A 24,726-nucleotide genomic window follows, 5' to 3' on the forward strand; every position below is an offset into this window, starting at 1 on the left:
CTAAATGCAACAGAGAAATGATAGAATCTGATGGTTGCTATGGGCCAAATTATTTATTTTCATTTTTCGAAGCTTTAGTAAATGTAGCCCTAATAGTTTTATAGAGGGGAATTCAATGCACGCTGCTGGCTGTCTATGCTCATCTATGGAGACTATTAAATTGTTGCTCCAATCAGACGGCCATTAGTATTTTACGCAACTGTAAGCTTTGCACGGCTAAACCTGTCTAATGCTGCCACGTGGTCATCTAACCATCCAGGTTTGACGTGCTTTGTGTGCCCAAACTACGGACTTTAAACACTTTTTCTCACCCCTCCGGAAGCTGTGAGAAAAATAGTGTGCGCTGAGAGTAATGGGTGTTTGATCAGAGCAACAATTGAATAGCTTTAATAGACTCCAATTATTATAGATGGCAAGTTGGAGTGCCCCAGAATTGAACCCCCCCCCCCTCCTTTTTAAACAACAATAAGCCAAATGCACCAAGCTTTAAACTTTAAAAAGTGATAATTGGAGAGAGATAAACAACCAGCCACTCATACCCCTTTCACATTGCAGCTGTAACACGGTATATTGCCGTTTTTTTAGTGCTTTAAAACGGTTCCAGCTGCAATGTGAAAGCTACATTGTCAATTTACCGGTTACAGAAAACCGGTATTTTGACACGTGTTAAAAGCAGGATCCTACACGTTTCTGAGCCGTTTTCCCTGCAGTCTGAACAGCTCAGAAACGGTATTTGCTACAAATGATAACCACACTTGATCCCCGCCCACAAGCAGGAAAAAAAACATTTAAAATGACATTGGCCCTTATTCTGGTTCGTGCGGTACGGCCCGCGTGCGGCCGTACCGCCGATGTTTTCCGTCTGCACATGCGCAGAGGTCAATCTGCGCATGTGCAGGCGAATTCGCCGCACATAGCGTTAGTACGCCGCAAAGGGGGCGTATAGGGGCGTGAGGGGCTTCATGCCCTCATTTCCCTATGTATACGCCCCGCGTTTCATGGGCGTTCCCATGCAAACGCGGGGCGTACGCATGGTAATGAGGCCATGACGCAACTCATGGGGGCGGAAAGCTGACGTCGCCGGATGTCAGCTTTCAGCCCCCATACAAGCTACCACACGGACGATTGTCCGTGTGGTCTCAGCTTGCGGGAGCTGCCGCGGCGTGCGGACCTGCCTTCGATGGTCGACGACCATCGAATGCAGGGGGCAGCTCCCACCATGGTGGAGGCGTACGCCTCCACCATTTTCATGCGGATCGGCAGCCGTCCGTGTACGGACGGCCGTGCCGATCCGTCTTGTAGGCGGGGATTCGTCTGGTGCGGTCGGAGCCGCATATGCGGCTCGACCGCACCAACCAGAATAAGGGCCATTGTATGGCTTTCTATGGGTGAAACGGGTTGAATCTGAAAGGTACAAAACGGTATTTAAACTGCAATATACCTTTACATCATGCAATATGAAAGGGGTTTAACTGGCTTTTGACCAGTTTTAAGACATGTTTAGAAAAACGGGTTGAAAGCAGGTTTTTGCAATGTGAAAGGGGTATCAGCTCTGAACTGTCATTATTCAAACCCATCCTGTAACAGGAGCTGATTGGCTGGTTGTTTATCACTCCCCACTTTATCACTTTTTGAAGCTTAGTGCATCTGGCCCGAGGTCTCCTCAAGACAAGCTGAAATAGGAAAAGTAAGAAGATCATTTAAATAAGCGTGGGAGAAAAATACCTGCATTTACAGCTTTAGCCATGATTCAGATTGAAGAGAAAAAAAAGCTGTATATACTAGGTAAAGCTGGATGATTACACCATTATGTAAATGAATGGGCTTTTATCAGCACTACAGAATTCACAAAAAGCAAAATCCTGTAAAACTCTTTTCCTATTTTCCTATATAATGGAGTTGTAAAAGAACAAAAAGCAATTTATACTGTATGCTACCCAAAGAAAAACAATATACATCTCACATTGATAAACTAAAAAGAATAAGTAAAACTATTTTCTGTTGAAACAGATGTATTTGAAAATTAAAAGTTAGCTGGATTAAGTTATCAATATTAATATACAGATGGGTCTTGTCCCATCTTTGCAGGGGATGGCGCTGGCGTCGCCAGCCGCCATCCCCCGCCAGCGCCATGGCGATGGTGAGAAGGGGACGCGCGCGCACGAGCGGCGCGCGCGTCCCCTTCCGACGGCGCTTCGATCCGTTCCCCCGGGTCCCCGCCGGCTTGCCGGCGGTAACCCGGGGTCCCCGCCGCCTGCCCGCACCCCCCCCTAACCCCCCCTAACCCTGTCCGTCTCCCTGAGGCGGAGACGGACAGGGTTTCCGTCGCGCTAGCGACGGAGACTGAGACGCGCGTGCGCGTGAGACGCACGCGCGTCTCAGTCTCCTCGCTGGCGAGGCTGCTGGCGGGTCGCCAGCGCGTACGTTCTGGCGACCCGCCAGCAAGGATGGGACAAGACCCATCTGTAGTATACAAATATAGAACGATGCAAATATAAATATATATATATATATATATGAAATGTTTAATTCTGGATATACAGTACAAAAAACAATCTACAACAAGGTGTTGAATAATTATATTAAATAAAGCATGGGTTACCTACCTTTACCTGAAGGGGATTTTTTGTGCTTATAGCGATGACGTGGTACTTATAATAACACAGCTCACAGCTCCAGGATCCCCTCTCACTAATCCATTTAATAAGACAGGGCTGATGTGTACAACGCACAGATCCATCACAGCGACACGGGCTCAGCAGCTCCCCCTGCAGGTCACCAGACACAACACATTTAACCCTGTGTTTAGTAGAACTGTAAAAATGTATCCAATTACTTTGTATTCAATAAACATAGGATCAATTGTTTTTATATGGAGCTTGCCACATGTGTTACTACTCCTCCATAGAAATAAATTGTAGATTTCTGGAATTTGGTACAAAGTGGTTCATAAGTTACAGGTTACATTTCTGTTATTGGGAATAACATAGGGGGAGAATGATCAAATCTCGGAGAGACAAATTGCCCATACTGTAGCAACCTATGAGCTTCTGTCATTTACAGGCTGTGCTAAAAAAATGCCTGCAGCTGATTGGTTGCACTGAGAAACTTCTCCACTTTATCTCACGCCAAGATTTGATAAACCTTCACTATAGTTTTGTGTTTATAAAACAATGTTATAATCATATTTTGGAACCATATTAATGAACTTTTGCTTTAATTATCATTGCATTAAACATCACTTTTTTACTTTTTCCAAATATGGGGCCAGATGCACTAAGCTTCAAAAGTGATACGGTGGAGAGTGATAAACAGTTATCCAATCAGCTCCTGCCTGACATTTTTCAAACACAGTCTGTGACATGGCAGGTAGGAGCTGATTGGCTGGCTGTTTATCACTCTTCATTTTATCACTTTTGAAGCTTAGTGCATCTGGTCTTTTAGCTTGAAACATAGGCCTGATTCTAATGTGGTTGGTATTGCCCAGCTGCAAGGAAGCAGCAACACAATACCATACAAGTAAAACTGAAATGCTATAGGAGTTGTCTGTACGTATGAATTGGACGCCTCCTGCCAGCATCTGCCATCTGAGTCTGCTTCTGAAGAAGCAACACTGGCTCACCATCGTGACCATTGGTCACAATGGTCACGGCTGTCGCCCAGTCAGCAAGAGCCCCTTTGCTAAGTCCAAGAAGCCTTCATCTGACAGTGTAGAAGCTGGGTCAGCATACCTACAAAATGGGCATGGCACACCCCCCTCCCATTTCAAAGAATGGAATCTGTTGCCACACCTACTCCACCCCCCCCCCCCCAAAAAAAAAAAAACATTGGGATCGGTTGCCACATCTACTCCACCCCACCACCACCCCCAACACTGCAGCTAGTCCGTAATTCTGCGGCTAACCAGAGGGGAGGCTAACAACAATCATGCAAGATTTGTTCTTCACATGTGCAGACTGGGTCCTGGGACACAGGAGTAGTATATCTATCTTATAAAGTAGTCCCTATTGTGAAAAAAGGGATGAAACAGATACAGAAAAGGAGGAAAAAATGATTCTGAATGCAGCCTCTGTTTCCCAAAAAAGGAGGTGTGTCACTGTCGTTTAGTGGGATGGAAATGACTAGGAACGCTCTGTTGGACAGAGATTTACTGGTGACTGCAACGGGCAGCTTGTGCATCCACATTCAGGCCGCAGGCCAACGTGAGCGATTCAATGGGAAGTATTCAATGCTCCTTAGTCACCTTTTTTCCAGCGAATCTGGCTGTTTTCACTCCTTGCAGTGAATCTTTTACACTGAAAATCTGATTCACCCTATTCAATGTTCACTGTTCGCAGAAAGCGAACAGTGAATGCCAACCAGTTTTCCGTTTCATGCTCGCTGCAATTCGCTGGTGTATTTCAATGGGGTTTTCACTGGGATTCGCAGAGAGTGTATTCAATGCTAGGATGGAGAACTGCTTTCAGCATGATTTTCGCCATGGTTCACCGTTTTGCATTCGACATCTTTTTAAGGTGAACTGGTGTAAAAGAAATCTGAATTTTTTTTCTGTGAAGAGTCATGCTATTTTTATTCATGTGCCTGCAGCACATGAATATACATTCAATTTTTTTTCGCCATTCGCCAGCAGGGGGTCAGGAGCCGCTCATTACATATTCATATATTCACTTCACACTGCTCCCACTCATTACATATGCAGAAGCGGGAGCAGTGCAGCGGCTCCCTACCCGTGTCCCCTGCCAGCTCTTCCAGGGGGCTGCTTCTGCTGCCTGTGTCCCCGGGAGCCCTCCTTCCCCCCCACACATTCTGGGGCAGGCAGGGAGGCTTCCATCTCCCTGCCTGCCGCCATACCATTAAAATTTGCCATCAGGGGCAGCGAGCCCCTGAGTCGTTGAATAGGGTGAGAATGAGGGCTGGCAGCAAATGCTCCAGCCCTCCGGAACCTGCGAATGTGTAGCGAATCCTAAACAGGATTTGCTGCACATTGCGTAATTTATTATTGAATACTGCCCAATGTCTGTGGGTAGGTAGGTAGGATCACTATACAATGTGGGCCTGGTCCACAGAACCACTAGCATAAATCGCACTATCCGGGTTCAACACAAATGACCAGCACACCAGCAGCAAAAATACTGATTTATAGCATTTAAATTTAAATTAATAAAGTGCAACAGTGTCACGTGCTCCAAAAATAATAATAAAATGACAGAACTGCCTATCAATTTTGAATAAGATCGTGCTTATGATATGATGTATAAATGGCAGGCATCACAGATTCAATATCTCCTTAAAACTGACTGCTGTTTCGATGCCGAAGCATCTTCCTCAAGGGTCAGTCATCGAGACAGTATTTTCGCTGGTGGTATGCGGGTCATTTGTGTTGATCCCAGTTAGCGCAATTTATGATATATGATATATATATATTGCCAGGTTCTTGAGAGATCAGTTGTTAGTGTAGGACTTACAGTGAAATGGGGTCCCTTGGTGATGGGCTGCAAGCTTAAATGCATTGATCAATTCATGAACTAAAGCCCCATTATTTAATTATTTGATTATTTGGATGTTAAGGTGAGTTAGTTTATTAGGGTGAGTGTTGAGCCCCTGTATTTGTATTTACTACAGTGTGTGGTCAGAGGCCACTGCACCCCAAACTGGGAAGTGTGGATGCTGTTTGCACCCCATTCTTAGGAATGGTGAGTGCGGTGGTACATCTGTATCTCTCTCTCTCTCTCTCTCTCTATATATATATACACATATTACTATATGTAGGAAAATCGGTGGGGCAGAAGTGGGTGGTGATGTGGGTGGAGCTACCAAAGGGGCAGGTGTCAATTGTTGCATAAACTTTTGGTACCTATGTAGTACTAGGGCGCCCACTAAGCAATTTGCTTAGTGGCCTATTCTGTGTAAGGAAATTGCAACCCATGTCCCATGTTAGTGCCATACGATGCGATCTTCCTAAGTAATTTATTCACTGCTCTCTCGCCCCGGGCTTATCACAACGCATACCATTGCACCTGATGCAAAATCGCATGCGATTGCATGTCATTTTATAGGACGTTAGATAGTGTGGCGAGCGAAGTGAGCCACCGAGCCCGAAGCGATTACTTTACATGTTTTCCGCAACCCCTCACCGCGCTTCGGGCTTGGGGGTTCGCTGCGCTCGCCATGCTTCGGGGTGGTGTGGATAGTGGTGGGGTTTTAGGAACACATTCACACCAGCCATACCATACATCTGACACAGTAATGAGTTAATGTGTTAACAATAAACTGTAAATTTACTAAATAATTATTAACCAATAAAACACAATAATAAATGACATTTATAAACAGTAATCAAGATAAGTAACAACAATAATCACAATTCAAGAAGAAAAAACATAAAAATTCAGCCACTATGAAGGCAGTGAATTTGCCTTGGGCAGGAGTGTGAGAGCCTGCAGAATATGGGCAAAGGGATTCGCAGCACCCAGACTCTTCCTCCACATGAACTCTTGGAGGTATGACTCCAAATGTTGCTGGGACGTTCCTCGATGGTGCTTGTTCCCCATTTGCATGCCCCCCACAGCCGCTCTATATTTTGGGTGTGAACCCCTGAGTCTGGGTCATCAAAGTTATAGCGATGGGTCACTTTTGCATGCTCATGACCTGCCTGCTGTAGCTGCTCTGTATTATATGCTCTCCAGCAATCTGAGTATATTATAGATCCTGGAGCAACATGTACATTGATTGCGGCCATCAACGTACTGGCATCTCTCTTCAGAAAGCATGCACCTGTCTCTCTGCAGATCCCCCTGAAAACTCATTGCTGAGGCAGCATCCTCCCCACATGATTCTTCATCTTCACAAAAAGGCTTTCATCTACCTCCACCACCATGCCAGGACCGCCAATTTGCCTCTGGGGCTGGGAAAGTAAATCCATCGCACATGCCTCCCTCCTCAAGCTGTTGTACTGCACGGTGGTTTTAATGGACATGTGCAGTTCCCGGTCACAGTACAACACACTGGTCATCTCCTCCGCCCACGAGTATATAAAAATCTGATAAGGGTGAGGAAGGGTAACCGGCACCCCGGGAACCAGTGCGCCGCTCTCAGACTGACCTTTTTGCGGCAGGCCTTAATGTGGCAGCGCCACATGCTCACCTTCAGCAATAGCCGCATCGGATGGCCGTTCACACAATTTTGTGTGACTGGCAGCAACTGGTGTCGCTGAAAAAAACATCACAGCCTCCTCCTCTGTATTAGGCAAGGTGAACATGGTGAGTTGTTCGCCTCCTATGACTGTCACCTCTGTCGCGTTCTGAGCACTCACTGATGCAGCCATCACTATCAGTTATTCACCTCAGAATGAAGCAGACAGGGACCGGGAGCACTTACGCATGTTCTGACAGACTACGCTATTTCCGTAGCTTAAGCTTATTCTGAAAGCATAGCTACGGTAACTAACAAACGTCCATCCATATTCCATGCAAATTAACTACTGAGATCGCATCGCACGGCACTAAAACGGGACGTGCGATGCGATTTTCTTGCGCAAGCGTACGTAGGTTAATTGGGCTTCATAAGTACCAAACTTTTTTTAAAACACATAATGCCCTCAGTAGTGCCATATATACAAAATGCCCCCAGTAGTGCAATATATACACATAATGCCACCAGTAATGCCATATATACACATGCTACCAGCAGTGCCAGTTACAAAATGCCCTCAATACCCATAGTAATGCCAGATAAACTATGCCCCAGCCAGCGGTGCAAGTTTAAAAAATTACTTATTGGTAAATTGGATGTGGCCACATGCCACATGGGGCATGGCCAATAAAAATGGAGGTGTGATACACATATGCCCCAATAGTGCAGTGTCAGATACACATATGCCCCCACGGTGCCAGAAACACATATGCCCCCACGGTGCCAGGTATGCCCCCACAGTGCCAGAAACACATATGCCCCCACGGTGCCAGAATTTCCCACCAGCAGTGCAACTCTGTGTTGCTGCTGCTGCTGTCGGGGTGAGGAGAGCGCAGCAGACGCAATAAGCAATCCAGCACTCTTTGCGGTGTCAGTGCTTGCTCCGGTATACTCCTACGGTATAGCTCACCGTGCATATGGAAAGGTAAAAGTGGCCCTCAGGAAACTTCATTATGTGATTCATTTATTCCATCCATGAATCCAACTTAACCCTGACGATGGACTGCTTCCCAAAATATATGTTGGATTCATGGATTGCATGAATAATTTATCACATAATGAAGTCTCATGAGTGCCGCCTTTGTATACATCATGTATTTATAGGGTTAGGGGAACAGATTCCATCTACTGGGGTAGTGCACAGCAGCTGCGAGATCACACAAGTCCAAGGTTTATGTTGCAAATGCAACTGGCCTCAATCAACTTAATTAAGCAACAAAACACAATACAACAACAAGATAAATACTTTGCCATCTTGTTCTAAACTAAGCACAGGTCATACACACTACAAACCCCCCCCCCCCCCCCCAAAGTTTTACCAAGTATAGATCACTTGTTTTAAGTAGCAGGTTTCTCTTAAGGTGCATACACACTGTACTATTTTTCAACCAATATCATTAATTTTGGCCCTTCTGAAAGATATTGTTCAGTGTGTAGGCTACGAACGACAAACGATGATGCGCAAACCCGCCGTTTGGCCATGCTAAAACTGATGCAGGGCATGCTGGGATATGTAGTTCAACAACAGCTGGAGTGTCAAGGTTAGCCATCACTGCCCTATACCATAAACGGCATTGGCCTCACTAGCTGAAATGTATTACCAGTTGCAGCTGGAGTATGGTGATGTATGAAAGTGATGTGAAATGTTCAATAATGGATGGATTAACAAACATACATGATGAAGACTGACTGAGACGCCCATCACAGTATTCAGTAGGAGATTTTCGATCATCTACAATATAGTCCAGACCTTGCTCCAAGCGATTTTCACCTTTTCATTAAGCACAAAGATAACCTGGGCAGAAAACATTGTGGAGGTGAAGATGAGTTGAACCTTGTAGACAGTAACTGGTTCACTGGACTTGAGACAACTGAGTATAACAAGCTCCTGGACAGATATGATAAATGCTTAAATGTAGGAGGTGAATATGTGAAGAAACCGACAAAGGTACTCTGCGTTAAAATTTTTTTTTCAAATTTAACAAAAAATAAAAATCAGAGCACTGGCCATGCCTCCATAGTAATGTAAAACTGCTGGGAGTTTTAGTCCAGCTCTGTGATTTGTGCTTTGCAAATAGCATGAAACATGTATCTGTTTGAAAGTACAATTCCTGACAGCCTGCTCTTTGTGATATTCCCCGGAATGGTGGAGCTGAGAGGGCCCGGCTCAAGAAGGAAGCTGGAAACAATAAAAGGTGAGAAGGAGCACTGGACAAGGAGACATCTAATAAGGTCATTTGTGCTGGCACTGGCCACTCGTCCATAGTAGGGCACATAGAAAAAAAAAGCAAATGATCAAGACACCCCGTTCCTCTTACCCGTTACTCCCGCCCCCTGTCTCTATGCCCTTGCCATATGCTTTGAAGCACATCTGAATGGCACAACATCTTTATACTTTATGCTCCACCCTACCATGTTCTGTACCTACTGATGCAGACTGGGCTACCCAATCTGAATGGGGACGTTGTGCATAGGGGGTTATTCAGAGTTAACAGCTGATATGCAAAGTTGCAGACTGAGCGATTATTAAATGAATGCACATGTGTACGGATTGCAGTACACATGTGCACGCCAAATCAGCGATAGAAATACCAATCTAATCGCAATCCCCCTGCAATCTGACTGACAGTGGTGACCTGCCATTTCCTGTTTCAAAATAATGCAGGTGCGCCAGAGCATTTTAAGGGGGAGTGTGTAACGTCGGTCACAATTTCGCTTTTTCAAGTGAGAAAATCTCAGATGTACTACTGTATAAATGAAATTGTAAATAAATCCAGTTTTCGGGGGATTACCGCATTTCCCATAAGTACAACGACCTTGCCACCGGTTCTCCGATGTGGAGGGTAATACCAATAAAAGCTGGCATTACCAGTAAAAGCTGACCTTTGGGCTTCTCTCCGCATCAGAAGGATCTGATCATTCTTAAGATCCCTGGCGTCACTGCGGGGGATGCGCAGAGTGACTCCCAGGTCACAAACCCGGAAGTTCAGGGACTGGCCGCCATGGCAAAGGGCAGAGAAAGCAGTGCAGGAACGGGGCCAGCGTGATCGGCTGTGTGTGTCTGATGGACACACAAGCTGACCACTGTGTAAAAACATTTAAAAAACACCCAAAACATATAGCTACTGCGCATGCGCACTCGCCGTTTTTGCACGGCAGCCCGCAGCAAGGCATCCTGGAGGGAGGGGACACCTCCCAATGGGACTGCCTTGGTGACTGGCAGGTTGGTGACTGGCAGGTTGGACTACCAATAGGAATCTGGCTTCACTACAGTGGCGGATTTTACCTGGGGGGCTGCAGCCCTGCAGCCCATTGGTAAAAAACACCACTGGACTGATGTGAATGTTCAAATACTATCTGTAAAGCGCTTTGAAATATGTGTGCGCTATACAAATAACTGTTAATATACAATAATAATAATAAATTATGTAGTGGCACACAGTCTATATATACTGGTTGGAGGACTTCAAAGGTTGGGAAGTATGTGGGTATATAAATATATAACATATGAAATCAGACCATGAACTCTTGTGCAATAAGTTGATATTCAAAACAGAAAATAGATATAGCAGGATTTATTTAATAAGACACAATAAAGAACCCAACCAATCAATTGTCAGTTTTCATTACTCTGATGAAACCAAGGTATGGGTTATATTATAGCAAAGCCTTGCTTTTAGCAAAATGATATGAAGTTGTATAATTATTCAGATGACTAGTAACTGATAACTACACACCATAAGGTTTAACCAGAACAGCAAAAAAAATGTATCTAAGAGGAAACAATGGACAGACAATAGAGGTCAAAAACAGTAGCCCCAGGAGGTTAAAAACATCTTTATGTAGTACTCCTGTATCAGCACAGCAAATGGCCCAAGAACAGCCAGCTGGCAGATGGCGCAGTCTCTATAGCAAAGAGACAATATTCAGTAATTAGAAGTGAAATCTCTTGGCTTAGGGATCCCTGTTAGCTGTGAAATATGTCCATCCCCAATGTATTTATTTACAGACACAGAAGTGGCAGAAATGTGACAAAGTTCATCTTCCTTACAACTTTTTCCATCTGTTCACATGTTTATGAAACATAAAGATCAGAATTTGCAAGTTACATAATTTTGTGGCTGCATACCGCCTTTCTGTGCCTGCTCCGTAACACAATAAGGATAAGGGATGGCATTCATTCTGAAAGAAGGTTTACTGTCAGGTTCATGTGTACAAATACTAGACTGTCCTGGTTGCATATAATAATAAATGGCAGGGAAGCAGAGGAGAAGTGTCTGTTGGGTACATCCAGGTTTTGCCCAGAGGGAAGAGGGATGGACAGACATAAATGTAAAGCCACATACACATGGGAAGACTACTGCCTACACGGGCGTACTCAACCAATTAGAGGTGAAACTACTTGATGACTGTGGTTACCCCGCCATCGCCGCTGTTCACACATGGCACGGACGGGTAAGTTTGCCGGCAGACACCCATGCACCTTGGATAGTAGGTACCTACTTTAAATTACCAACCTAACTTTTAAACAAGGATTCATATTCAGCAATTGCTGCATCAAGCACTATTCTGGTACTGGACTCTGATTTATGTATTGTCTTGTGATCCCCAGTCCCGTTGTGTTCGTATACCGGTACTAGATGTCATTTATTTTATTTTAGTTTCTTTATCTGGATAGCATACCTATGCACAGCAGTTTTTTAATTAATTTATTCTCTAATTGTTGCTGAACTATCCTGGATAACTTTTTTACACTATTAATTTAAATAAAATTCATTTTTGATGTTTACCCAACCACTGTGTATGCAAACTTATTGGTTTGTAAGGAAAGCGCAGGGTGCCCACCCCCATCTGTGCTGAGCAATGGGTTTAAGGTTTACCCCTGATGAAGTCTCTGTGAGACAAAACGCGTAAGGTACTTTACAAGTATTACAACTGCAATTAGTTCTACTGAATATGAAGAATTTAATTCTGAAAAACTGAAGGGAAACAACAACACTCTTTTATGAACTTTTAATAAATGGACTTTATTGTCATTCTACGTGTGTTTTCCTAAACAGACCCATATTGGGCATCTAATAGTGACCACTTTGCTGGCGCCAGTCCTTCATTGTTGTCGGTTTCCTTTTGATTCCCACCAAGAGGGAATCTGTAGGAAAAAAGGCGATGAAGGTTAATTCATTTTCCCATATATACAGCGCAGTATTAGGATAGTGTTTATCAGGGTCAGTGCTAGGGTGTCTGGCGCCTTCCTGCAAACCATACATTTTGCGCCCTTTCACATTGCCATTGAAACAAGCTGCAGCCCGATTGTGGGAGTGTATGCAACATGCGATCCTATGGAGGATCTCGGGTGTATGAACATGTATGCATACACCATCTTATTGCTGTGTCCGCAAAATGTTGCAGGCACTAAAGGTACCCATACACGCTGTGAGAATCGCATACGTCATGGGCTAGATTGCATCGCACGGCATGCATGCAATGTGCGTGCATTGCGATCCGAAAGCAGTACAAAAAAAGTATGTGCAGCACTCGTGACTGAGGGGGAAAGGAGGGGAGAGAATAAGGAGATGGAAGAAGAGGAGAGGAGATAGAGGGGGCGGAGTGTTGAGGACTGGCAGCGGCACTTGCACAGCACACTGAGAAGAGGGAAGGAAGAGGAGGCGGCGCTGCTGCCTGTTCGTCATTTGATTGACAGCTGACAGGCACAGGGAGCAATGGGTAGGGGGTGGATCCGGACATGATATGTCATCCAGGCATTCACAGACAGCGCTACATCCGTGAGGTAGAGGGGGCAGGTCGCAGGAGGAGGACAGTGTGTGCGCGGTGCAGGGAGCTGCTCAGCCTCTCCATACTGCCGCCCACTGTCAGACAGGCACTGCGGGTGGCGTGCAGGAGGCAGTGACAGTGAGGGCTGAGGCAGCTTTAGCAGAGCAGGGAGGGAGACAGCGCCTTTTCAGCATGGTGCCTCCCTGCTTTGCAGGAGCTGATGAGTGGGTAGCGCCGGCCCTGGTGTTTATATAAGGACTTGGAGCTTTAAAGCCTGATGATGGAAGTCAGAACAACTTGGGTGCCTTCCTTAAGCAAAGTACAGACTCTGCTAAATATAATATCCTGAAGGCGGCATTCCCATGGAATAATTGACACCAAACTGTGGTTTTCTTTAGCCCGACGTTTCAAGGCAGTCTGACCTTTTTATCAAGGTGCACCTTGACAAAAAGGCCAGACGGCCTTGAAACGTCAGGCTAAAGAAAACCACAGTTTGGTGTCAATTATTCCTTGGGAGTGCCGCCTTCAGGATACTATATATATATATATATATATATATATATATATATATATATATATATATATATATATGTGTAGCAAAGGTGCGGTACTCGATCACTTACAAATGCACAAACGCAGACAGAGGCTGCTAGCTGAGACAACGTTTCAGTTTTAATTAACTGTTTTCAACAGTTAATTAAACGTTGTCTCAGCTAGCAGCCTCTGTCTCTGCATTTGTGCGTTTCTAAGTGACCGAGTATCGCACCTTTGCTACATATGGAATTCCCTCTGTGAAGGCACTGGCCCAAGTTGGAAAATTGTTGGGAGTGCCGGACCCCACAAGTATATATATATATATATATATATATATATATATATATATATATATATAGTCCAATCCGTCCCGGCAGTTAACTGCAAGGATACTGAACACTCTCTGAACTGAACACTCTCCAAAGAGTTCAAAATAAATCCAATACTTGAGTCAATTGAAGATAAATAGTAACTTGTGAATTTTATTCCAACATAGTATAAACATCCTGCCCCGACGTTTCGGTCGTAACCTGACCTTTATCAAGGAGCGTTTTAAGGATGCATCAGTAGTACAGCATATGGTGCCTCAGCCCAGGAGCGGGGGAACAGCTACGACCGACGTTTCGGTCATAACCTGACCTTTATCAAGGAGCGTTTTAAGGATGCATCAGTAGTACAGCATATGGTGCCTCAGCCCAGGAGCGGGGGAACAGCTACTGTTCTCTCCTGGGAATTGGTCCCGTTGTCTCCAGACTACTGTACAGCAGTGTTGCCTCCTTGGTTCCATTCCTTGACAAAGGTCACTGTCGCTGACCGAAACGTTGGAAGATGGACTTAAGAAACAGGTTAAACAACCTCTTTTCATTTTGACTCTGTATTTATATTTAAAACAACTAGGAGTATCTTCAGTTGTTTCTTATTTGGCGAGTGTTCTTACCTACCTCTGGTAGGCTTTTTTGCCTTTGTACATGGACACGGGCATTGCCTGTGGTCCTTAAAGAACACCCCACGGTTGCCTTATCTAAACATTGTGCGAGTGCAGGCTTTTTGTGGATCTTTATATATATATATATACATATATAAAGACCAATAATGCAGCACTCCAGCTCAAGTGAAAAAAAAAAGGGAAACAGACGGCCCTACGCCACAGGGGTGCAGAGTCTCCGTCCACATTCAGATGGAGACCCTGCGCCCCTCCAAATATGGCCGCCTCTGTGAAGGAGACAGACGCTAGAGGTGCTCCTTTACCTCTAGCATCTGTCACGGAAGCGCAGAGTGCCCAGCGCTACCCGGAAGTGCAGATTCCGGGAGCGCTGTGTACCCTGCAACCGCTGGCAACGAGCAAGGAAACCCCCCTGGCATGGAGCAAGTAACCCCCACCCCCCTGACATGGAGCAAGTAACCCACCACCACCCTGGCATGGAGCAAGTAACCCCCCCTTCTGGCATGGAGCAAGTAACCCACCACCACCCTGGCATGGAGCAAGTAACCCCCCTGGCATGGATCACATAACCTCCCCTAGCATGGAGCATATAATGCCCATGGCATGGAGCACATAACCCCCCCCCCCCCCGGCATGGAGCACATCCCCCCCTGGCATGGAGCACATAACCCTCACTGGCAACAAGCAAGTAAACCCCCACTGGCAACAAACAAGTAAACCCCTGGCAACAAGCATGAAACCCACTATGGCAACAAGCATGCAATCTCCCTTGGCAACAAGCATGTAATCCCACCTGGCAACAAGCATGGAACCCCTGGCAACGAGATTTTAGGTAAGTGCACTTATTTGCCTATCACTGCGATTAATCGCAGTTAATCGCAAAAATGTCATGCGATTAATCGCAATGAAAATTTTTAATCATTGCCCACCACTTCCAGAATTCCCATTTATTTCTGAGGAGTGGACCCTGGCCAGAGCTGTAGAGGACATCACCTCACAGCTGCAGCAGCTTTCACAAAGAGTCACTGTCACAGAGCAGCAGATCCCATGATAAAGCTAATCTTCAATGTGACGTACTGAAGCTCTAAGGAAAATCACCAATTGTGGAATAGAGTTGAAGATCTGGAGAACAGATAGCGAAGAAATAATATTAGTTTGGTTGGTCTGCCTGAATCTATCAAGGGCCCTGAACTGGCCCATTTTGTCCGCAGCCCCCTTCCCTTGCTCCTAGGCATAGAGGCGGTTTGCCAGGACATGGTTATAGAGAGGGTACATAAGGTGGGACCACCACCGACCTCTAACAGACCCCGACCGCGCATCACGCTATTTAAATGTCTTAATTATCTTCACAAGTCAGAAATTTGGTCAGCGTCTCGTAAAACCAAGGATCTTAAATGGGAGGGCCACAAACTGTAAATTTTTCAAGACTTTTCAGCTGAATTATCTAATGCCAGGAAAGCGTTTTCAGATATATGCTCCACACGTAAATTCGGGTTATTATACCCAGCTAAACTACGTATTTATGACGGTTCTACCTTCAAAGATTTTTCGACCCCCACTGACGCAGCTGCATACTGTACATAAGAGAATGCTCCAGGGCTAGAAACGAGGACATTACTGACATTGCACCTTGACATGGATCCACTCCTGACACATCCTCATTCGTCTAACCTAGGGCTGGGCAACACCGGCCCTCCAGATGTTGATGAACTACACATCCCAGCATGCCTTGTATCAGTTTCAGCATGGCCACATAGCAAAACTAATGCAAAGCATCCTGGGATGTGTAGTTCATTAACATCTGGAGGGCCGGTGTTGCCCAGCCCTGGTCTAACCCATGTCTGACCCTGAATGGTCTCCATATTCCTCACGTCGCACACACACAAAACAATACCACACACTTCAGATTGTCATACTCCACGGACCTTCCCAGACTTGTTTAGCCTATTATACAGTAAATAATGTCCCCTGAACTATTTACAGATGCTTTATGTGATCAAAAGTGGTACAGACTCTATCTACTTATTTACAGATTTAAGTTTAATGTTTGTCAAGCGGGTTCGTGGCTAACTGTAAAGCCATGTATTTTCTTTCTTGGGTTGAGGGTGGAAAGCGGAGCCGCCATATGTTCCCAGATCTAGATGTTTATACTTCAGGATTTATTTATGTTTCTTAGTTTAGGAAGCCAGCCTACAGGCACTGGTGCCTATGGTCTCATTATTTATGTTCTATCCCTATATCCCCTTTTTCCTAATATCCTTTTCCACTCCCTTACCTCCAACACCCCACTCTTCGCTTATCTTTTCAGGGCGCACTGTCACTACATCCTATTCTCTTACACTCTGGTCTGTCACTCTGGTCTGTAACCTCTTCTAAAACCACAGTCTATGCTAGAATTGTATCGTTGACTTTGATTGATGCACCCGTTTGGTACTTACATTTCTTTCATTGGTACACTGAATGATGTCTGACCTTAAATTATGCACATGGAATGTGGGTGGAGTCATTTCCCCAATGAAACGTAGAAAAATGATGATGTATTTAAATAAATGTGATGTCAATGTAGCATTCCTGCAAGAAACTCACTTGGTCCCCTCTGAAATACCCAAACTGCAGATGCTTGGCTGGACAGTTATAACATCCTCTTCTTTTACTTCCAGAGCCCGAGGAGTGGTGATCTTGGCCTGGCAGTCTCTCGCCCTGGAGATGGCTCACACAGTGGTGGACACGGATGGTAGATATACTGTACATTGGCAACAGTGACACTGCTAGGCAAATCATATACATTAGTTAATATCTATGCCCCTCCTGCTTACTCTAAATCATTCTTCAGGTCACTAACTGCCCTATTAACCTTGTATATGGATACTAATCTAATTAAAGGTGGAGACTTTAGGGGCGTGGCCTAGCGGGGCATGGAGTGAGACGTGCACTTGCTGAGCTCCCGACTCTACAGCATCCGTGCATCATCCTGAGAGAGAGAGGGGACCCCAAAGCTGACCCTACAGTTGGGGGAGCATTCCCTGCACCTACAACACCTGCCTGAAGCTCCTGTGCGGCGAGAAGGGTGGGCGGCTGCATCGCACCGGCTCCCATCGCGCGTCCTGTGTCAGCCGGCGCCATCTTGAAACGCGGCCTGACTTGGATTGCGGGCGCTGTGTGGACTGCACGGCGGGAGGTAGAGCTACCTGGGGGGAGGCCGGGTCCGTCGCAGCTCCCCCGTGGAAGCGGCGCCTGTCATCGGGCTGCGGGGGGCCTCCGGGAGCAGCCCCACAGGAGCTGAGGAAGCGGACCAGTCGGCGCCATATTGGAGGTGGCATCGGCGTCGGGGCTCAAGGCGCTGGTGTTCAGAGGTGAGGGGCGCGTGCTGGAGGGGTCGTGGAGCCTCTGATCTGGTGCCATACCCAGCGGAGGGGGTGAGGGTCCCTTGGAACACTATATAAAGACGCCCTGGGGTTCCTGGGGTGGAGGGTGCGGAGGAGACACAGGCGCCATTTCCTGAGACAGGTGCTGGGCTTACACAGGCTTGCCCGGTCAGATAGCTGGAGCGGAGGGCTACTGGAGCACCAGCGTTTGGAGGCTGTGGTGTTCCCTCTGCGCAGGACCTGGACATTACACCTGGTTGCTGGGTGACTGCTCCCTGTGTCCCCCCCTTGATCCCCAGTCCCCCCTGCCCTTGCCCTTTGACTACTCTCTCCTTGCTGAATATACCCTGGAAGGACTGTCCCCTGACTGGGGAGCCTCCCCTTTTAAAAGATCAGGATAATAGAACCTGTGGACTGCTGATCTGTGAGTACATTCCCTGTCCCCTGATTGGGGAGCCTCCCCTTTTAAAAGATCAGGATAATAGAACCTGTGGACTGCTGACCTGTGAGTACATTATCTGCTCTATCTGTCTGCCTGTGCTGCATTACATGGACTGTGCCTACTCCCTATACGGGGCCTGATACTTTGCCATATGGGCCGCAAGTCTGGAGCTGCTGCTGCGGCGAAATTGGCCGGATTTGCCAGAACTGAACGTGCACCTGAAGCGCCGTCTACCTCCTCTGCCTCTTCCCCAGCTCCTAGTTTGCAGCGACTCCCCTCCCCGATTTCTGAGATGGAGCAACCCCCGCAGGTTACACTTGCGCAACTCCTACAGGCCATTACGGACTCTGAAAAACGCTTGGCTGACAGAGTGGGGGAGGTGAAGATTGATATCTCATTTATCCGGCAGGACATGCAGAAGCTGAGGGACCGGGTTGGGGAGGTTGAGCATCGGGTTTCAACATTGGAAGATACCTGTGCCCCCATTCCTGATCGTGTCTCTGCATTGGAATCTCGTATGACGACATGTCAGCAAAAACTGACGGACATGGAGGGGAGGTTAAGGAGAAATAATGTCCGTTTCGTGGGCCTTCCTGAAAAAACAGAGGGCACTGATCCGGAAGGATTTCTGGAGAGATGGCTGATCTCCCTGTTTGGGAAAGAGGAATTTACCCCACAGTTTGCGGTTGAAAGGGCGCACAGGATCCCTACCCGTCCTCTCCCTCCCGGGGCACCCCCCCGCACCTTTATCGCAAAATTCCTCCACTATAAAGATCGCGATGCAGTTTTGAGACTGGCCAGGCTTAAGGGCCCAATGGAGTGTGAGGGAGTTCGAGTAGCTGCTTTTCAGGACTTCTCATTGGAGGTTCAAAAAGCCAGATCCCACTTCACCAGCGTGAAGCAACGGCTGAGATCTCTTCAGATAAAATACTCCATGATGTATCCGGCGCGGCTCCGAGTGGTTGATGGCAACCGAACCCACTTCTTTGATACTCCGCAAGCTGCCTCGACCTGGGCGGATCTACAGCCGGCTCCGAGAGACCTTCCTCCCTGATGCTGCATGGGACACTAATAACCTAATCCTTTCTTTTGCAGGTTGCTAGGAATGTTTTGTTTTAAGTGGCATTGAAATTAAGCATAACATGTTACTTATCTTTGACCTCTCTCTCTGATATTAATGTTGGGGTTAGGAGCTACATGTTCTTTAGGCCATAGTAAGGGCTGCCCCTTAAGGGCATTTAGGTTTAGAGCATTGACTCCTTAGAGGAGATATAGTTGGTTTACGGTTAGGGTATAAGTGTACCTATGTTGGGGTGGGTATGCCGGGTGGGGGGGGGTTATTTTTCTTACTTGCTTTATGGGTTTGTGTTTTTTATTGTTTTCATTTATTTTAATGTCTTTCAAGTGTGCGTATTGCTAACATTCCTGATTCGGGGGCAGCATGGGGGCGGGTGTTATACGATGCCCAATGTGGAGACCAGAATATTCCCTGTCAGTGTCCTTACTACTACTACATGGTGAAGGTTATAGGTTGGAATGTAAGAGGGCTCAATGACAGGGTGAAGCGTACATTGGTGCTGAATCAGGTCAAATCGTATTCACCAGGTATTGCATGTTTGTTTGAGACCCATCTGACTGGCAGCCGGGTGCTTGCTCTTAAAAAACCCTGGGTGGGGTGGGTATTCCACTCATGTTTCCATCCGAACTCTAGAGGGGTTTCAGTCCTTATTCATAAAAACGCAGGCTTTAAATGTCAAAAGGTGCAGGTAGACCCAATGGGATGCTATATTTTTTTGGCAGGTACCCTGCACGAACAACCCTTCATTCTACTGGCTATTTATATACCCCCCCCTTACCAGCCCTCTATATTACACAAGGCTTGTACTTTTGTCCAGGATTTTCCCCTATCCCCAATCAATGCAGTGATGGATGAGTCCTTGGACAGATGGCGCCCGACTGGGGACGTTGGGAGGAGTGGGCCCACTACGTTTGCCCGCTTGATGTCCGAGCTAGGCCTGGTGGATGTTTGGAGGCTTAAATTTCCATCTGCTCAGTCCTTTTCCTGTTTTTCGAGCTCTTATGGAGTCTTTTCACGGATAGATATGGCTTTCACTTCCAGGCGTCTAATACCATCTGTGACGGCTGCTGACTACCTGCCGCGAGGGATCTCTGATCACTCGCCGGTGTATTTGGAGGTGGAGCTGGATTGCCCCCGAGGGGCTAGATTTTGGAGATTTAATCCATTTTGGTTGTCGCAGATGGGAGCCGCCTGCGAATTGTTAGCGCTCTGGGAGGAATTTTTTGTAAATAATCCTATAGAGGATAACAGCCCCCTTGTCTGGGATGCGTTCAAGGCAGTGTTACGGGGCTCCTTGATCTCCCGAGTGGCGCAGTTAAAAATCTTTACACGCAAAACAGAAACAGAGCTCGAGAGGCGATGTGTTGAGATGGAGCAGAGATACCTGAACTCGGGAAGGGAGACAGACCGGGTGGAGTGGCAGATCGTTCACAAAAAATGGAATGAAACCTTGCTTGAAAAAACTAAGAGACGGCTATTGTTTCGTTCGCATGACTTCTATGTCCAGGGGGACCGTACGGGCAAATTTTTGGCTTACTTAGCTAGAGAGGACCTTCCCCCCACTGTTATACATAGTATAAAACAGAGTGACGGTACTTTGTGTGAGGGTACTCTCCCAATTGCCTTGGTCTTTCATGACCATTATCGCTCCGTATATCGGACTAGAACTGACTACACGATGGTGGAGCTGGGTGACTACCTTGACCAGATAACTGTCCCTAGATTGGGTGATGACTCAAGGAACTTACTGGAGGCCCCCATTTCCCTGGAGGAGGTTGAGATAGCAATCAAATCATTCCCTAATTCCAAAGCCCCTGGGGTAGATGGACTCCCGATCGAGCTGTATAAAACCCATATAGATTACTTCGCCCCGAGGCTACTCCTACTTTTCAATTATTTACTGGCACAGGGCTCTCTCCCACCATCCATGTCGGAGGCACTGATAGTTCTAATTCCTAAACCTGGGAAGGACCCGCTGTCTCCAGACTCCTACCGGCCTATCTCTTTGTTGTCCACGGATATCAAGGTGCTGGCCAAGCTCCTAGCCACACGCCTAAACGCGGTCGTGCTGGAGCTGGTGCATGCTGATCAAACCGGCTTTATGCCGGGAAGATCGACAGCTCTTAATTTGCGCCGCTTGTTTACTTATTTACAGTGGGCCGGTGAGGGACTGGAAGATGCAGTTATTGTCTCTCTGGATGCAGCTCGTGCCTTTGACTCGGTGGAATGGGGTTACTTATGGGCGGTGTTGACAAAGTTTGGGATAGGGCCAAACTTTCTGGCCTGGGTTAAGTTGCTATACTCCAGCCCGGCAGCCCGACTTAGGGTTAATGGTTATACTACGGACTCATTTGCCTTGGGTAGGGGCACTAGGCAGGGATGCCCCCTGTCCCCCTTACTTTTCGCCCTTGCTGTGGAACCATTAGCATGCTGTATCAGAGCTTCTCCTCGGGTGGGTGGCCTTTTAATTGAGGGCAGGGAGGAAAAAATTGGGTTATATGCAGATGACATGATACTCTACTTGACCAATATGGCGTCCTCACTCCCCTTCCTTCTCGCTTTAATGTCAGAATTCGCCCGTTTTTCAGGGGTGGGCATTAACTGGGATAAATCGGTGGTGTTCCCATTACTTCCCAATGTTTCAAAACCTCCCTCATATAACTACCCACTTCGTTGGTGCACCCAATTTAAGTATCTGGGTATACAGATCTCCCACTCTCCCACAGATTTTATGACCCTAAACTTGACACCTCAAATAGACGCACTGAGACAAAGAGCTCGGACCTGGCAGTCGCTCCCCCTATCGGTTACTGGCAGGGTGAATCTAATCAAAATGATAATTCAACCCAAATTTCTTTACATTCTGCAGAATTCCCCAGTATATATCCCAGCCACTAAATTCCAGCTCATCTCACGTTGTATTACCACCTTCGTTTGGGGTGGGAAACGCGCTCGTATTGCAGCTAAAACCTTATGCAGGTCCCGGTGGGATGGGGGGTTGGCGCTCCCTGATCTGAGGCTATACTATCTAGCCGCCCAACTTGCCCAGCTGGTAGAATGGATAGAGCCGGTTGATCATGGCTACTTACCTAGTGCACTCTTGGCTAAAGCGGGATTGGCTTTCACACCCTTGCAGTTCTTGCTGGCCCAGGTGCCCCTGGTGAACCTCTCCCCTCTTCTACAGCAGGCTCGTAGAGTCTGGTTGGCGGCGAGGGTGGTGAGGGATGACCGAGTCATAGACTCCAGATCGCCTATTTGGCGGAATAGGGATTTTCCTGAACTCTGTAAACTGGGGGCGGGTAGGGAGTGGATGTCCTATGGGGTCGCTGAGATTGGTCACCTCTTTCAGGAAGGTGTGCTACATTCCTTTGATCGGTTACAAAATACGTACGGTATCCCGAGGCATTTTTTCTATAAATATCTCCAGTTAAGGCATGCGCTGAATACACAGTGGAGGGGTGTTACCCCTGAGCTAGCGGACAGCTCGGTCCACACGATGGTCCGTGAACTCCCTGACCGGAGGAGGGTCTCTGCTCTATACTCCATTCTCCTCACCTTTGCCGGGGTCGGTCGACTAGATGCACTACGGGGCAGATGGGAGGCAGACCTAGGACCTTTAGATGATGAGGACTGGTCCCATATGTGTGGGTCACCTAAGCGAGCCACGGCATACGCCAGATTCCAGCAGATCCAATTGTATATTCTGCACCGGGTCTACTGGACTCCACATAGGCTGTTGCAAATCGGGGGTACTGCGGGTGGTGGGTGTCCCAAATGCGGGGAGGAGGGGGCAAATTTCTGGCACCTACTTTGGAGTTGTCCACAATTACAAACTTACTGGGAACAGGTACTTGATAAGATTAGAAGTACTGAAGTGCAGGTACCTGTCCTTGACTCACGTTTGTGTATTTTTGAGTTAGGAATGGAGGAGGCTTTCCCCAAATTTCAGAGGATTTATTTGAATAATCTCTTCATGCTTGCCCGGGTGTGTATTGCGAGGGCCTGGATGAGCCCCAACGCACCCTCTATTCATATGTGGATAGCTCTTGTTAACACTACTATCTCGCATGAAAAATTTATGTATAACAAGCGTAAATGCCCAGATAAATTCGAAAAGGTCTGGCACCCCTGGACGTCTTCACCGTTATATATCCAGGATTCTGATACATAGCCCGCTATAATCTTTAAATTAGACCTGCTTAGCACAACAAGGATCTACGACACCGGTCGCTTTATTGACACCTGTTGTACTAATGTCTCACGGATCATAATACTTTTGCTTGTTAGCGCAAATACTGAACATTTTATATTGCATGATGTACTGACATGACTGAACTGATCTAACGCACACTTGAAATTGATTTGCTTTACTTTTCTTTTGTTTTACTTTCCTTTTTTGTTTTGTTGTATTATGTAAGGTTTGTTATGTTTTTATTACTGTGCATTGAAAAATATAATAAAAATACATGATTTAAAAAAAAAAAGGTGGAGACTTTAACATGATTTCCTCTCAAACTCTGGATAAGTCTACAACTATAGGCATTCCCTCACCATAGGCGAATCTACATTTCGTAGCTTAGGGGTGGGGCTTTCCAACGAGCCCAGCCCCGTGTCTCTAGCCCCCTGGGAACCGGAGATACGGCCAGGCAAACCTGGAACGTTTTCCCTATAGGATTACATGGGACCTGCTAATTCCGACCCCCACCCAGTTCAACGGCTGCCAGTTCCCCCTTCGGCATCACTGAAGCTCGAGGTTGATCTCAGTCGAACCCAAATCGCTGGGCCTTCAATCTGATACCAGGCTGGATCCATATGGGTTAATTGGTTCCAGGGATATTGAGGTTAAACCGTTTTTTAAAATGTCTTAAATGTAATTTCATGACTGTTTATGTTCTTTGAGGACAGATTTCTTTGGAACCAAACAGCCCAGTTTCACAGGACCAAAATCATTTGAAGCCAACTCAAAAGTTCTTCAATATGATACTGGTCTCATGTAAATGGGTCACTTGGTTCCGAAGATATAGCTGGTTGGTTAAAGGGGGGTAGGGAGAGGGGAGTGGTTGTCTCTCCCCCTCACACCAGAAAATGCGGGACTAGGCTGGTGTATAAGGGGTCAGCATGGGAATGTCCCTGCATAATCCTGGGACCATATTCCCGGGTAAATCCCTGCATTTTCTGTTGTGAAAGGGGTATTATTTCAAACAGCCGTGACCTGCAGTGCTCTGAATACAGCCGGGCAGCCCCCTGCTCTCTGCCCAGCTGTCAATGACTGTCACCCCTGCAGCTTCCCCTCCAATTCTTCTCCCCACTTTCACCTCAGCCCGCCCCCCCCCCCCCCCCTTTAATCATGTGGTACCGGCGCCCGGCGTGCTCCCCCCGACGTCATGCACAACAACAGCGC

At 46.8% G+C, this 24,726-nt stretch overlaps 1 protein-coding gene across 1 annotated transcript in view; it reads right to left on the reverse strand.

Annotated features, from left to right (window-relative positions):
* Positions 1 to 24,726, reverse strand: part of MARCHF4 (membrane associated ring-CH-type finger 4) — a 110,402-nt gene that overhangs the window by 35,861 nt on the left and 49,815 nt on the right. Inside the window, exon 2 of the mRNA XM_083153681.1 lies at positions 2,607 to 2,768. Coding sequence (XP_083009807.1) covers positions 2,607 to 2,768 — 162 coding nt within the window. The remainder of the gene's footprint in view (positions 1 to 2,606; positions 2,769 to 24,726) is intronic.

The sequence above is a fragment of the Crinia signifera genome, chromosome 7 (assembly GCF_055691185.1).
Source record: "Crinia signifera chromosome 7, ASM5569118v1, whole genome shotgun sequence".
NCBI lineage: Eukaryota > Metazoa > Chordata > Amphibia > Anura > Myobatrachidae > Crinia > Crinia signifera.